This window comes from Pituophis catenifer, unplaced genomic scaffold, assembly GCF_029215685.1.
Source record: "Pituophis catenifer annectens isolate HBS135680 unplaced genomic scaffold, rPitCat1.0.hap2 SCAF_1, whole genome shotgun sequence".
Taxonomy (NCBI): domain Eukaryota; kingdom Metazoa; phylum Chordata; class Lepidosauria; order Squamata; family Colubridae; genus Pituophis; species Pituophis catenifer.
In genome coordinates, this window is record NW_027256881.1 from 71,669,089 (window position 1) to 71,683,875 (window position 14,787).

At 40.9% G+C, this 14,787-nt stretch overlaps 1 protein-coding gene across 1 annotated transcript in view; it reads right to left on the reverse strand.

Annotated features, from left to right (window-relative positions):
- The window catches only part of PGBD5 (piggyBac transposable element derived 5), a 92,929-nt gene extending 80,344 nt beyond the window's left edge, over positions 1 to 12,585 (reverse strand). The window contains exon 1 of the mRNA XM_070950983.1: positions 11,901 to 12,585. Coding sequence (XP_070807084.1) covers positions 11,901 to 12,585 — 685 coding nt within the window. The remainder of the gene's footprint in view (positions 1 to 11,900) is intronic.
- Between the last annotated feature and the right edge of the window lie 2,202 nt (positions 12,586 to 14,787).

The following is a 14,787-nucleotide window of genomic DNA, read 5'->3' on the forward strand; positions in this document are numbered from 1 at the left end:
ACAATATGATATTGATTCAAATAAGACATTTGCTTCCTTTCCTAAAATATAGGAGCATTAAATTTGCAATTGTATAAAAGGATGAAAAAAACCTTAATTGAAGCCACTTGGAATCATGGAGCTCAGTTTTAAAATCCTTCTTTTAGACTCTTCTTTCTAAGACAAAATTAGCAGCTCATTTTAAGCATTTTTCTAGTAAGAAAATGACTAATAACATGGAGTAAATGACTCCATGGCTAACTGCTTCAATGAACTTTTTGATGATAATATATCTTTTGCTGAAACTTGTTAATATATACTTCTGTGAGTGTGGCTTTAAATAATACCATTAAATGCCCAAAATGCTACAATGCAAAACAAAACAAATAGTAACAAATGTGTTAATGTGAAGTTGGCTGAAGAAACTTAGTACATTTTCTCCTTTAACTCCAATCTACCGAGATTTCACTTTCCTTAAGGGTATACACAGATTTTTAGTCATTACAAGACAGCAAGACCTCAGTTCTTTGTATTTCATATATTACTATTGACTTTTGAAGATTTGTCTAACTGGAATACCAGTAGAATGTTCTTTTTCATTTTATCATCAAGGAGCAGAGACTGGATTTATGCGCACTCTTGCGTCAAAACATGTTTTGTTTAGTTTTGACTTATTTAGTCTATTCTGCAATCCAAGCCTATTTTGATTTATTCAATAAAACAATTGTTAAATAATTCACAATAAAGCAGGGATGACAATACTTGGGGTGGGGTACCAGACATGACCACATGGTAAAAGCCCCCTACTCCTTTGTCTTTGCATCCACATAACATCCATATGCAGAAGGGTGCGGTTGCAATTAGATTTTCATGTCTACCATCTCTCTCCCCCCCCCTCCTCCTCCAATAATTAAATATAATAGGTAAATTTAGTCAATATGCTTAACTGGCTCAAGGAGAACTAACAAAAAGTTGCAGATGGGGCTGCCTTTGAATCAGTTTTGTGCCTAAGGTAGGACTCAAAGTCTCAAAGAATCAAAGTTTCTGGCCTTCAGCCCTTACAACAAACTGGCTTTCAGCATGAGGTACAAATACTTACATACAGTCAGTGAGGGAATTAAAAAAGGATTATTTGAGTCCAGGGTTCTTTGAGGAGAAACTAACCAATCTCAGTCTGCCAGGTAATGAAACCAGGGAAGTAAGAGTTAACAGAATTAACCTTTTCTTCCTGCTGCCAGCAATAAGTCCTGGAGGAATCCTGTGAAATAAGAGTTGTTCTATAGGAGCTCCTTTTTACTGTTGACATAAAGTACACACCTGAAATCTCCATTATTTATTTCCCCTCAAAAGTAAAAGCAAGCAGAACAGAAGGAAATAACAACCTCCCATCCATCAAGAGAAAAGATGTAGAAAATGCCAAGTTTCCATCTGACAGGACATTGGTGGTGGTATGCTGCCAGCACACCTGGGTAAATAATTACCTCAGGTGAGTGCAAATACAACCATTAGATAATGTAGGGCTGGCCACTGTGTTTCCACCACCTATCCCCCAGACTTGTGAAGCTAAAAAGAACCACAATTGCCACACTGTATTCCTCCAGAATAGACATGTCCTAATACAGAAATCATTTTCATAAACTTCTAAAAACTTTTTCACTATGCAGTCCTTTTTTTTGTTTGTTTGATTTCTAGTTTGCTCATTTGTTGTGGTACTTCTAACTTGCTCTGCTTTCTAAATCTGATTTAATCAGAAAAGGTGGACCCTTCAGGTCTCTTCTCTTAAAAGATGTCATCTAACAGGATGTAAGCAGTGCACCTTCCTACCAGTAGTAGTGGCCCCTGCCCTGTGGAACAGTCTCCTCCCTGAAATCTAGCAGGCCCTTACACTTTTAGTCGTTTAGAAGGCCTGGAAAAGCTGGCTTCTTCTCTTGGGATAGGGTAAAGCTATACAGTCCAGAAACTATGATTGTTTATGTAGTGAGGCCACCAGGGGTTGGACTTTTTTGGAATGCTGATTTTTGTTACTTCTTTTATTGTTCACATTGGGAGCCACCCAGAGTTACAGTACATAAGCAAAGTGGCCATATATGTTTCATAAACAAATAAATATAAGTATAAAGAAGGAAAGTATCAGTTGACCATAAACACCATTTTGCCATTCAGTGAGGCAATTGAAGAGAGGAAAGCTGTGTGATTCAAGAGGTATCTAACTCAATTCCAAAGTATTTTTCAGGCAAAAACAAATATAAAATCTATCTTAAATTCATACAATCCAGAATGTTTTCCAGTCCTCAATTTCACTAAATCCATGGTTTTACCTCACGAAGAATAGAAGTAAGCATAATTAAAATCAGGTTATATTTTTTCTGAACATACTGAGGTTCAAAGGGCAAATTTTAATATTCCACAAGGGGTAGGCTATAACTAAATTCCAGAGGTGGGTTATGTTTTTATTGGCTTATTCGTCCTCTAAGACATGAAAGCACAACACACACAAAGCCATCCAAAACCTGTGGGGGTAAACCTGTGGCACTTTGATGTTGCTGAAACAGGACTCCCCGCTGCAACAGCCAATAAGGCTAATTGTGAAGATTGCTAGGAGCTACAATTCAGCAACATCTGGAGAGCCTTAAGTTACCACTCCAATGAAAAGCTGGCTTTCATAGGGCTGTACAGTACAGTTCCTGATCTGTTGCTCTACAGCCTTGTTGCAATCACAGCAATTATGTAACCGCTGACTTTGCCTGCCTGAGTTAAAGGAGCCTTCCCAAAATGTCTAGACAGGTTCCCATTTTGATATACACTTTGATTGGACTCCAGCCAATCCTAACGGCAATAGGGAAAACTTGTATATATAAGGTTAGCCTACATAAGCTTCATCTTATCTGAGTTAGTCTCCTCAAGCATAGATAAACAAATTCACAGTATGTTCCTTGAGCTATGTCCCATGTTTAGGGGGTAAATAAATATGAAGTTCCTTGGAGCATTTAAAAAAAAGACATTTTGTCCAATGCATCTCAATACAAAACAGGTACAAAAGGGAAGGTTATTGAAAAGGACATCATGCTGCCAGAGCTGTGGAGTCGGGAGATAAATGTTCCGACTCCGACTCCGACTCCGACTCCTCAGTTTTTTGTACTTCCGACTCCGACTCCGACTCCGACTCCCCGACTCCGACTCCTCTGTATTAATATGTGAATGTATTTTATACATTCCTTGAAGGAAAGAAAGGCAACATACATGTCATTACCACAGGACTACTGGCTGGGAAGCCAACAGTCTACTGTATTGAACAGTTTAAGCAAAAGACAAACACAATGAAAACAACAAAGTTTTATTAATTTTTTTTTATTAATTTAATTAATCAAGTTGCTGGATAGTAGCAGCAGGCATAAACATCAGGAACAGGAACTTTACCAGTTCAAAAATACAAACCACATTATTTGGTTGTTTTAGAACAAAAACAAAGCTTATCTATATGAACCAAAAACAAAATCTGTAAAACCTAGAAATGGTTTATATTAATCTTGAAATGTAGTTATAGGCTTAGCAAATGCAAATCAATTCAATGTAGAGTTCTAAGGAAGAGAATTGCCTCTGCCAGATCCTCTTTCATAGAGGCTCTTAAGTCAGACTTTATTATTTTTAGGGCTGAAAATAATCTTTCGACACTGACTTGGGTGGGTGGCATTGCAGTAACTATTCTGGCCACATCACTAACGATCTCTGGATAAACAAGGATGGCTTCTTCAACAGTAAGTTTTGATGAGCGATCATACTTTTCAACTTCTTTTAGTGCTTTATAAAACTCCTGTTGGAATTTTTTTATTTGGACATTTACTGGTTCTGTAACGCTTATGCGACGTCGCTTTCCTTTAGCAACTTCCATTTTGTCTAAGAAGGAATCAAAGTCTAATTCTTCGTTTGAAGAAGATGATTCTGAGTTACCACTATTGCTTAAAAGAACTCCATCCTCCTGTGGAGGTATTTCAGGTCGTAATCCCTTCATGCGAACTGCTACATCATAGAGGGCCTTTTTCCCAGTAGCAATCTGTTTACTGTTCAATAAAAGTCGGCTCATTGGGTCGACATAAATAGCCGCTAACAAGATTTCATTTTCCAGCAAAAGACTCTCTCTTTTCATCATTGAAGATGCAATGCCCTCAGCTATTAACCCTCCATTTTTGTTCAGGCGATATAACAGGCTCTTCCACTCCAAGAGGAATTTACCCGGGGTTAGATCATCACATTGCAACCTCTTGGTGACAGTGAAGGGGTGAGAAAGAAGGTTCTCCAGCTCTTTTGTTTGTGTCCACTGGCTTGCAGTTAATGCAAGATTTTCATTGTCCATTTCTTCTATGAAGTCTTTAAGTTCAAGCAAACGCTTCACCATTAAATAAGTGCTTCCCCAGCGAGTTGTTTGATCCAAAATGGCTCCTTTTCCTGCACGTCTTTTCAAAATTGCATCTGTTTTTGGGGCCCTGGCTGCAACAGTTACTTGCCGTAATTTGCCAATTAATGTAGCTGCATGGCGATCTTTTAATCCATCTCTTATGGCAAGTTGCAGTGTATGAACAGCACATCGCATATGATGAATAGTAGCAAGCTTCAATGCTTCTTCAACAAAGTTGTCTAAAAAAATGTCAGCATTCTCTTCAGTTTCTAAACTTTCTCTAATACTTGCAGAGCTGTCTTCCTCTAAGTCTAATATCTGTTTGATACCTTCTTCATCTGCCTTCATCTTCTCAATTGTGCTCAACATGTTAGAAGCGTTATCTGTCACAACACATAAAATCTGTTCCTTTTTAATTTCAAAATCTTCTAGAACACCCTCCACTAACTTCTGAAGGTAATCACTGGTGTGATGTGCCTGAGTGTCCTTTACTCCGAGGGTCCGTGTTATTGTTTTGTTATTTTCATCCACAAATCTAACATTAATAGCGAAATAATTGACTCTGTGACGTGTGCATGCATCCATTTTAAGGAAGACAAAACGTCCTTTCATAACTTTCTGTAGTTCTTCCTTTTTACATTTGGCCTCCTCAATTATAAGTTTCCTTATACTTTCTCTTTCCAGAGAAACACCAAGTTTTTTTGCCATTTCTCCATTTAGGCCTAAAAAGGCTGTCTGTGAAAAGAAGGATAGTGGTACACTATTCTTTACTACCATTTCAATAATGTGGTGTTTGAATTTTTCTGGTGTCATCCTTATGGTAACTTTGTCAGATATAAAGAATTTTCTTATTTGTGATTGTTCTCCAGTAGATTTCTGAACGTTTTTTGTCACAGAAGTAGATGCAATGTTTTCATTGCTATCTTTCTCATTCACGGCTTCTAACACTTTGGGATGAAAACGCTGTAAGTGTCTTTTCAAATTTGATGCTCTTGTAGGTGCATTTTTATCAGGCCCACTGAAACTGCTAATTTTTGCATCACATTGTTTTTCACCATCATCATCTTTTCTAATACATTGGCACACGTAATGTTTTCCATCACTTGATAATGCAAAGTGCTCATAAACAGTAGACTTTGTTGTGTTTGTTGTTAGCAGTCTTTTTGCCATTGTTTAGGATGCCTCTTTCCCTAAAATATAAAATATGTTATACTAACTGGCATATAATTAGATTTTTAATATCAACATACACAGTCTTGTAAGTTGTACGTACATGGCTTTATACAAACAAATAAGCTATATATCCCAGCACTAAACCTAGACATGATTTGTCCTATACAATATAAACACTTACAGTTGAATCCAAGAAGCTGTTCCACCAAGTTCTTCTAAGCCAGTGGTTCTCAACCTTCCTAATGCCGCGACCCTTTAATACAGTTCCTCATGTTGTGGTGACCCCCAACCAGGGGTGGGTTCTAAATTTTTTTACTACCGGTTCTGTGGGCGTGGCTTATTTTGTGGGCATGGCTTGGAGGTTATGTGACTGGGTGGGTGTGGCTAGCTGGTCATGTGACCGGGTGGCCATGGCTATGTGTATAGAGGGCTGAAAAAAGTCATTTCTGACAGGTCCTCGCACTTTTGACTGGTCCTCACACTTATGACCATCCTCACATTTATGCCCGTGCAGCATTTTTAACAACCATGTCACTCATTTCACAACTGCTTCTCTTCACCATGGTGACAAGATAGGGCAAAAACGTAAAATGTGAGGACAGTCGTAAGTTCGAGGACTGGTCAAAAGGGAGAGGACCAGTCAGAAATAACTTTTTCAGCCCTCTGAGTAGTCCATATACATAAAAGGATACAGCAATAGAGAGGGATGAAGGAAGGGAAGGGAAATTAGAGTAGGAGTGAGGGTAAGAGAGGGAGGAAGAGAGGAGGAGAAGGAGAAAGGAAGAGGAAGTAGGGAGGAGAAGAAGAGGGTGAGGAAGAGAAAGTAAGAAGGAAAGAAAAGAGAGAGGTGGTAGGTTTGAGGAGAAAGATTGCTGTACAATAAAAAAGATGAAAGGGAAGAAAGCCAACCCCAAACAAATATAAAGATATTAAGATAAAGAATGAATTGTTAAACTTTAAAGAATAAAAGAGAACAAATATGAATAAATAACAATAATTAGAAACACACATACAAACATACAATGTATTTTCTTTGAACAGAGTATTTGGCCGGTTCATAAATTTAAACAGTGTTTAGTCATTTCAATTAAATTTACAATTTCTATATTTCCTTTTTGCCATATTTATTCCTCATCTATTTTTGTAAAAAACCAATATTACCCTTCATCCTCATCTCTAATCTTAATCAAATTCAATTTTTCCCTTCTATTCTATATTATACCCCTTCCCATTGTCATCTATTTTTATATCCATCCTCACATTGGTTAATTATGTAATATTACAGTTGTTTAATATGAATTCAACATTTTAATATAAATCAATTAGTTATATAACTACCTTTTTTGTATATTAATCAATATGAACATGAATATTCCAATTATTTCCATGCAATCCAATTTCTTACAAATCAATTAATTATATTTACCAATAATAATAAACCAAATAATTTCCCCCATATATTCCTCCAAACCACAACTTAACCATTTCTGCTTTCAACACAATATACAATTAATAGTATCTCAATTATTACAATTCCCTAGTTAAATAGAGCTTTTTTTCTTTTGTGTTTTAAAATCTCCTTTTTTCCCTAAATTTCCCGTTGTTTGCACCTACCTTTTTTGGTGAGGAAAAAGAAAAGAAATCTGCCTGCCTAATTTTCTAACATGCAAAACCAACAGCCTGCTTTACTTTCTCTTTCGTTTTTCAGTATAGCTAGGGGGGGAAAAATCTGCAGTCTTTCCAAGCAAGCAAAAGAGCACTGAGCAAAACAGGTAGTTGGGCAGAAGCTGCTGCCTTCTCCTTTTTGTGTGCTGATCTGCTGCTGAAGATAGGGCAGTGGGAGGATCCAGGAAGGGGCATTTATTATAAAACATGATTTCCCTAGTAGAATCCCATAGTCATGTTTAAAGTTTAAGCTAACAATCAGAGTTTACAAGTTTTTATAGCCTTAGCTGAATGACAGCAGTTTTTCCAATGGTTTACAGCTTCAGTCTTGAACTATTGACCCTCCATTCCCTTCACTTATGCAAGTGTCTCTAGTCCTGCAAAAAACATATTTACTTAATCCCTTATCAGTGAGAGGCTAGGTTACCCATGGGCGCTGCGTTCCCTGTAACAGCAGAACACAACACTATGGAAAGTATAAGTATTGCCACTCCTAATTGTGCGTTGCGTGCCTTATAGTGAAGCACATGAAAAGCATGCTTCTTCACGGTCACTTAACGTGTTCATTTTGCGGTTACGTGAGGCACTGCATGCATTGGTCTTTATTCTTACAGTAGAGAAGTCATTAATTATAACTTTTTGTGAATTGGGACATTTAAACTTGCTTTTTTTAAAATTCCAATCTAAATTTAGTAGGAGTCGGAGTCGGAGTCGGTGCATTGTTTGCCGACTCCGACTCCGACTCCAGGTACCCAAAATTTCCTCCGACTCCGACTCCTCGACTCCGACTCCGACTCCGACTCCACAGCACTGCATGCTGCAGCCATCAAGAAATCTGAGGAAGCAGTTTAGCTAGACCTGTTTGAGTTAGATTTCAGGCTGAAATTTAGAATACACAGCCTCGGTTATACTTGCCGGTGATCAGTGGCAGAGCCAGGATGGGGCTGGTACATCCATCCTTATGCTCCTTTATCTCTCCAGCAGTTTTTAAAACCATCAACCATGTTAACCTTCTGGCTAAGCTCCAGGACTTTGAAATTGCTTTACTGCAGTTCTTTTCCTTCATTCACAGTCAGTTCCAGTTGGTGTTGATTAAAGGGATAGGGAGATATTGCTCCCTAGATTTCTTCTTTGTGGGGTATCACAGGACTTGACCCTCACACCTCATTCACAATTTACATGACATTGGGGGGGGAGGGAGATTTGGGGTTTGCTATAAGCAGTATGCTAAAGATGCCCAATTATATGTTTCAACACCAGGCCAGCCAAGTGAAGTTGACAAAGCTCTGTCCCAATGCTTGGATATGGAAAAACTATACCTAGCTCAGTCAAGACTAAAGTAGCTGTTGCTAGTGTCAACTAGATCCAAGGAAGTTCCATTTTAAACTTGGATAGGGTATCACTTATCTATGCAAGAGTGGTGCACAGTGGGGCGGGGGGGGGGGTGTCTTCTTGGACTGAAAACTCCTGCTTGAAGAACAGGTGGCAACTATGAGCAAAAGAGTGTTTGCACACTTCCAGTTGTACTCTTTCCTGAATCAGTAGGCCCTTTGGACAGTCACTCAGGGAGTAATCTCTTCCTACTCAATTATTTCAATGGGGCTGCTCTTGAAGACCCCTCAGAAGCTTCAACTGGTCCAGAATGCAGAGGTGCAGACAATGATGGGCATGCCTCAGTATGCCCAAGTGATATATGTTCCATGAGCTGCACTGATTTCAAATTTGCTGCCAGTTGTGATTTCAAGGAGCTAGTTGTGATCTATAAGCCCTGCATGACATTGGGCCCAGTTATTTGAGGGACCATGTAACTGCAGCCAGTATGAACCAGTAGGGTTGCACAGTCCAAACCCCTTCAGTTAAATTAAGTTGCCTTTCAGGAACCAGGAAGCATGTCTACTTGTCACACAATATCTGCCTTCTGGAATTAGAGTCTTTCTGAGATCTTGGTGATTTCCACCTGGATGGTGTTCCAGATGCTTAAAAAACTGACTGCTTTCCCAGTCCTGGGTTAGGGTAGCTGGAGCTCTCTATGGAGTGTGTCTGTATATGTTTTCTGTGCTGTTGGCCAGCTTTGCATTTTTTTCCAAATCTAGAGAGGCCATTGCCCACACTTGTATATTTTATTTTAAAAATAGCAGAGCAAAATATTACAGGCTAGAAAATAATTTTCTGAAAACAAAGCACTTTTGCCCTTCAGAATTCTAATAAATACTAGACCAGTTTGAAAGAGGCTTATTTCTAAAAATCTATTGCCAACTGTACCTCAGCAGGTGGCAGCACCCGGTTAAACTTCTCTGGACATGGAAGCTAAGCAGATTTGGTCCTGGTTATACTAGGGTAAAACAGACAATTCAAGTCTTCCAGATATATTGGCTAGATTTATGATTTTGAAAAACTTTCAGATGAAAGCAGTAGTAAATCACTTCGTTGGCTAAGAATTCACAGATGTGTCAATAAAATCACCAGGAATCAAAAGAGGCTTTATTGTACTTGTTTTTATCATTTTCTATGGTTCAAAAGTCTTCACTATTCTATAACTAAGCAGATTGAATGTTCAGCATAATTAATAGAATAGAATTCTTTATCAGCCAAGTGTGATTGAACACACAAGGAATTTGTCTTGGTGCATATGCTCCAAGGGATATGCATTATAAGGGATAGTGCATTATGCAAATGGCAAAACACAACAATAAAAATGTCACTCACCCAAACTATCACCTTCCAAAGACATTTAGCCTTGCACATATTGTAAGATGTGGTATTTGTTAGACCCAGTTAAGAATTGTGCATAGGTTTCTGGTCTAACTTTGACTGAAGTCTCATCTGATGTAGATAATCAACAAGCTATATACATTAATTCAATGATATATTATTTTTACATACAGCCCGGGTAAAAGCAACAAAAATCTACAATTTGTGCAATAGTGCAAAATGCCAGAATCCTGCATCATGTGTTCTACTTTTCATAATTATCCTTATGGCTGATTCATGCATGAATGTTTATAACTCATAGTTCATTATTCAATGACTCTTGGCTCTATATGCTTGTTTTGGAGGAAAACCAGATCATGATAGGATGATGATTTAAAAAGCTGGCTCTGTGCTATATATTATATGACCATCTTGTATCTTCCTGGCAACCAAATAAGGAACATTCAATTGCAGAACTTAACCCTTAATTGTCAAAAGCAATGAGCAACAACTCCTTACTCTCAAACGTATCCCTGCTTTACTTGCATGTTGACTATACTACCAGTAAGAAAAAGTGATTCGTCAGTTTCTGAGACTGTTTTCCAAAGGCAAACCTTTCCAAATTCTTGACAATATTAAACTGAAACCAAAGAAAACTGAAGCTAAAAAGCCAGTTGCAGTTTTTTTTCTGACCCCAGCTCTCAAAGGGTTAATGACAAAAAATGAAGAATTTGTTCAGTAAGCTAGAGTGCATTAGACATTCAGAGCTAGGCTGTCACAGTTATCCTGGAGATCCAAAATTCTTTACAGATGCCCAAAAGATATTCAGATGTTTACGGCTGGTTACTGCCCAATTCTTTACAATTAGCTGGTACGGCTCAGCTGCTGAATACCCAGGTACTTGCAGTAAAAAGTCCTGATCTACCACAACAGTTCATGTTATACTTGGAAGATGCAGATTATTTGAAATTTATGTTGGATTATAGCTAGCAGAATTGCCAGCAGCCCCGACATATGTGAGAATAACAGACTGAGGGGAGTTATGGTAGACAGCTGTCCCTTTACCTATAGTGTCACATCCCGAGGCACCTTTAAAAAAAAATAAATCAGGCAGCTCAGTAGCCCAGGATTTTTGCACTTCAGAATGCATACAACCCATTATATATTTGCAATTACTTTGACGATCTACCTTCGAAGTAGATTTGGACACATAGTTTATTTCCTACTTCCCCATTTTATATCACTGAATTATATTCACTTTGATTTGAAATTACAGTAATAAAATTTCAGTGACAGTGGCATTGGCAGGAGATCTGCCTCTTTCTTGCACTTGCACAATTTTCTCCCATAAAGGAGCCTTGCCCTGACTCCTACAATGTAGTCTGACAAGGACTACAATTGAGGAGCCTGTTTTTCCACACCGCTGTGCTTTTCCACAAAAACCCCTTCTTGACTCTTTCCACTTGCAGAAAGAGAGCAGAGGCAACACAACCACAACCAACGCAACAGAGGGTCGCCAGAACAAGCTACACTTCCGTGGAAATAAAGCGAATGCAAACCCTTTAAGGCAGCCATCCCCTCCCCCCACTCCAGCTGAGCTAGACCACTCTTACCATGTGCCACCATGACTATGGATCAACGAGCCAAGAGTGATGGTAGTTAGAGTCCAAACCATTTGGAAGGCACAGGAATGAGGGAAACTGATTTAAGGAAAGGACTGCTTCTTTATAACCCAATGGGGAGAAGCAGTCTATCCCAGCATTGAGTCCGGGCGTCTTTCCTAACCCAAAGATTCTTCCCCCTAAAGGTAGAGTTCCGGGATGCTTTTGAAGTATCGGGTTGGTGGGGTCGGGCGACCTCTCACTGCCTCGTTTGGTCAACCCCACTTTCTCCCACACTCCTCCAGAACAAGGAGCCCTACTTCTGCAGCACACACGCACAGGGGACCCACACATCCTGAGTCACCGGCCAAGTCATTCAGAGACGCGAGCCGATTTACCGCTGCTATCCTTGAAGGAAGGGGTCAGGGTGTTCCGCAGGCTCTGGCTCCAGCCCCTCTCGCTTTCCTCCTCCTCCTCCCGCTGCTGTTGCTCCGCGGGACCCAGGAAACTCGGCTCCAAGCCACCCGGCACTTGGTGCTGGTGCTGCTGCTCTTCCGCTGCCGACGCCTTGGAGCCTTGGCGTCCACCAGTCCTGCCCCGATGGCTGCGTCCTCCCTCGGGGGTCTCGCCCTCCTCCTCCTCCTCCTCTTCCTCTTCCTCGGAGGCAGAGCGGGACTCCGCGGTGGTGCTGTAAAATGGGTTGCCGCTGCTGTCCTGGCCCGATTCCCCGAAGACATCGTCGGAAATCTGCAGGCTTTCATAGCGGCAGCGGGCTGCCTCTAGCAGGGACAGCGCCTTGAGCCGCTGCCCGCCGCCGCCGCCGCCGCCCTCCGCCATCATCTCCACCGGCGGCGTCAGCAGCCGCCCTCGCTCGGACGGATCCTCCGGCCGCAGGCAGCAACCCAGCAGCAGGAGCGGCTCGGTCACCGAAGTAGGCAAGCAGGCTGAGGAAACATCGGTTCCGCCACCGCTTTCTCCTCCTCCACCGCCTCCGCCACCTCGGAGCCCAGCCTCCCGCTCTCCCCGGCACCACCCGCCCCTGTGTGTGTGGAGAGCCATGGGTGGAAGCAGCCAGCTTAACATCTCTTCCAGTACCTCCTCATCTAGCCAATTACAGCTGCAGTCCTAAAACGAGAGGTGGGGTTTTATGAGCGCTCCCGATGCCCTGAGACCACCCATTCCCCGCCTTTAAGTGGGAGGATCTCCGCCGTTTAAAATCACAGAGTTGGTTTTGAGGGGGGGGGGGGGAAGACGGGAGGCTGCGCAAAGTCTACTGATCCAACGCGAGAAGTTTGCAAGTGGCTCATTAACTCCGAGTCATGCGCTAAAGCTGCTTGATGCCTTTCTCCACGCAGCCAGTTTCCCGGATCTCCGTGGGATCTGTCGTGGGAAGAGAGAGTTTAGCGTCTTTCCTGGGGTTTTTTTTTTCTTTAACGCTACTGGAAGGAGCTGTCCGCCGCTCTGGTGCTGAAGACCACAACTCCTGGAGTCCCCACCGCAAGACCCTTTTAGATTTATGAATTAAGGCGGTAGTTACAGTAATTATTATAAGAAGAGGTTGAGATCACCGCCGATTATTAAAAGATTTGGCACATGTTCAGGTAGGAAGACGGCAAGCAGCAGGACCCAGCAGGAGGCATGCCTGGAGCCAGAAAAGAATTAGAAAAATAGCATGCATAAACAGCAGCGTAAGACACGCGCCTGGCCATAATAACCATCCTGTCACCTCCACTTCCTCGGAAAAAAGCATCTATAAGCATAAATGCTGCACTCAGCTATGATTTAGGGTCTTCGAGTTACTTTCGTGGTGGTGTAAACAGGAGTGTCACTAATTTACCATCAGGACAAAGAGAGCGCAGAGCATATTTTAAAGCAACAACAACAAAAAGATTGCAAAGAAGCTGAGATCTGGAAGTGACCACAGAAGCTGAGACCTTGCCACCATTAGGGGAAATGATCATAGCCATATTCAAGAATGGCAATGACCATATCATATAGTGGTCTGTACTTTAGAAACACAATGCTAGTGGTTAGGAACTCTTGGCTGCAATGAAGGAAGCCCAGATCTTTGGAACAGATACAGCTATTTGTCTGCAATGAATCAGAGAGCTCCCATTCCAAATTGCTCTGAGTTTTCCTACAAAAAAATTACTGTGCATTAATTTAGGATTCACTGAAAATTGCCTGCATCTCTCGGTTACTACATGGTAACTACAGAATCAATATATAAAATTAAAATATGGGATGAAGGTTAAAGAAGCATTTTATAGGGAATAAATAAATAAACAAACAAACAAACAAATAAATAAATAAATAAATAAATAAATAATTTTATTTCTATACCGCCCTTCTCCCGAAGGACTCAGGGCGGTGTACAGCCTATTAAAAACACAAAGACAGTCATCAGTTAAAATTAATTAAAATTATTACATAATTTCAGCTCAGATTTAAAACCCCCAAAATTTAAAACACCCAATTTAAAAATCATTACATTGATAGCCCTGCTTGGCAGAACAGCAGGGTCTTGAGGGCACAGCGAAATACACCGAGGTCGGAGATCTTACACATTTCCAAGGGCTGTTCATTCCACAGGGCAGGGGCTCCAACAGAGAGCTGCAATAGACAGTACCTTTAACACCATCAAACAACATCTGACTATCCCAGGTCCTTGGAAAGGACTCGATAGGTGGATAAAAATGTCAAATCTAGTCTAAACATCTGACTGACTGCGTAACCAACCAAGATAATAATGAATAATGACAACAACGTATGTTGTCTCTAGCCCTTATAGGCTGAAATAAGATCTGATCTTGCTATACACAGCCATGGGTGGGGGAGGGGGGTAGGAACAACCTAAAAAATATTGGTACTAGATTTGGAGGTATATCTCCACTCATATAAAAGGGCACCCAGAGTTTTATATCTGGCTTGACTGATGTACTTACTTATATTAGTTAGCTTGTACTTTATATTCATAGACAAAGTCTTTTCCAAGTTTGTTATGAAACAAACCTAAGAGCAAACAAACCTATCGGTTCATTCCGGTTCAGGCGAATCAGTAGTGATAAATATCTTTGAGACCACCTTCTACCACATAGCTCCCAGTGACCAGTAAGATCCCACAGAGTTGGTCTCCTCCAGGTCCCATCAGCTAAACAATGCCAGCTGGCGGGCCCGTGGGGGAGGGCCTTCTCTGTGGCTTCCCCAGCTCTCTGGAACCAGTTACCTCCTGATGTCCGGACCATCCCCACCCTATTGGCCTTCTGAAAAGCCATGAAGACCTGG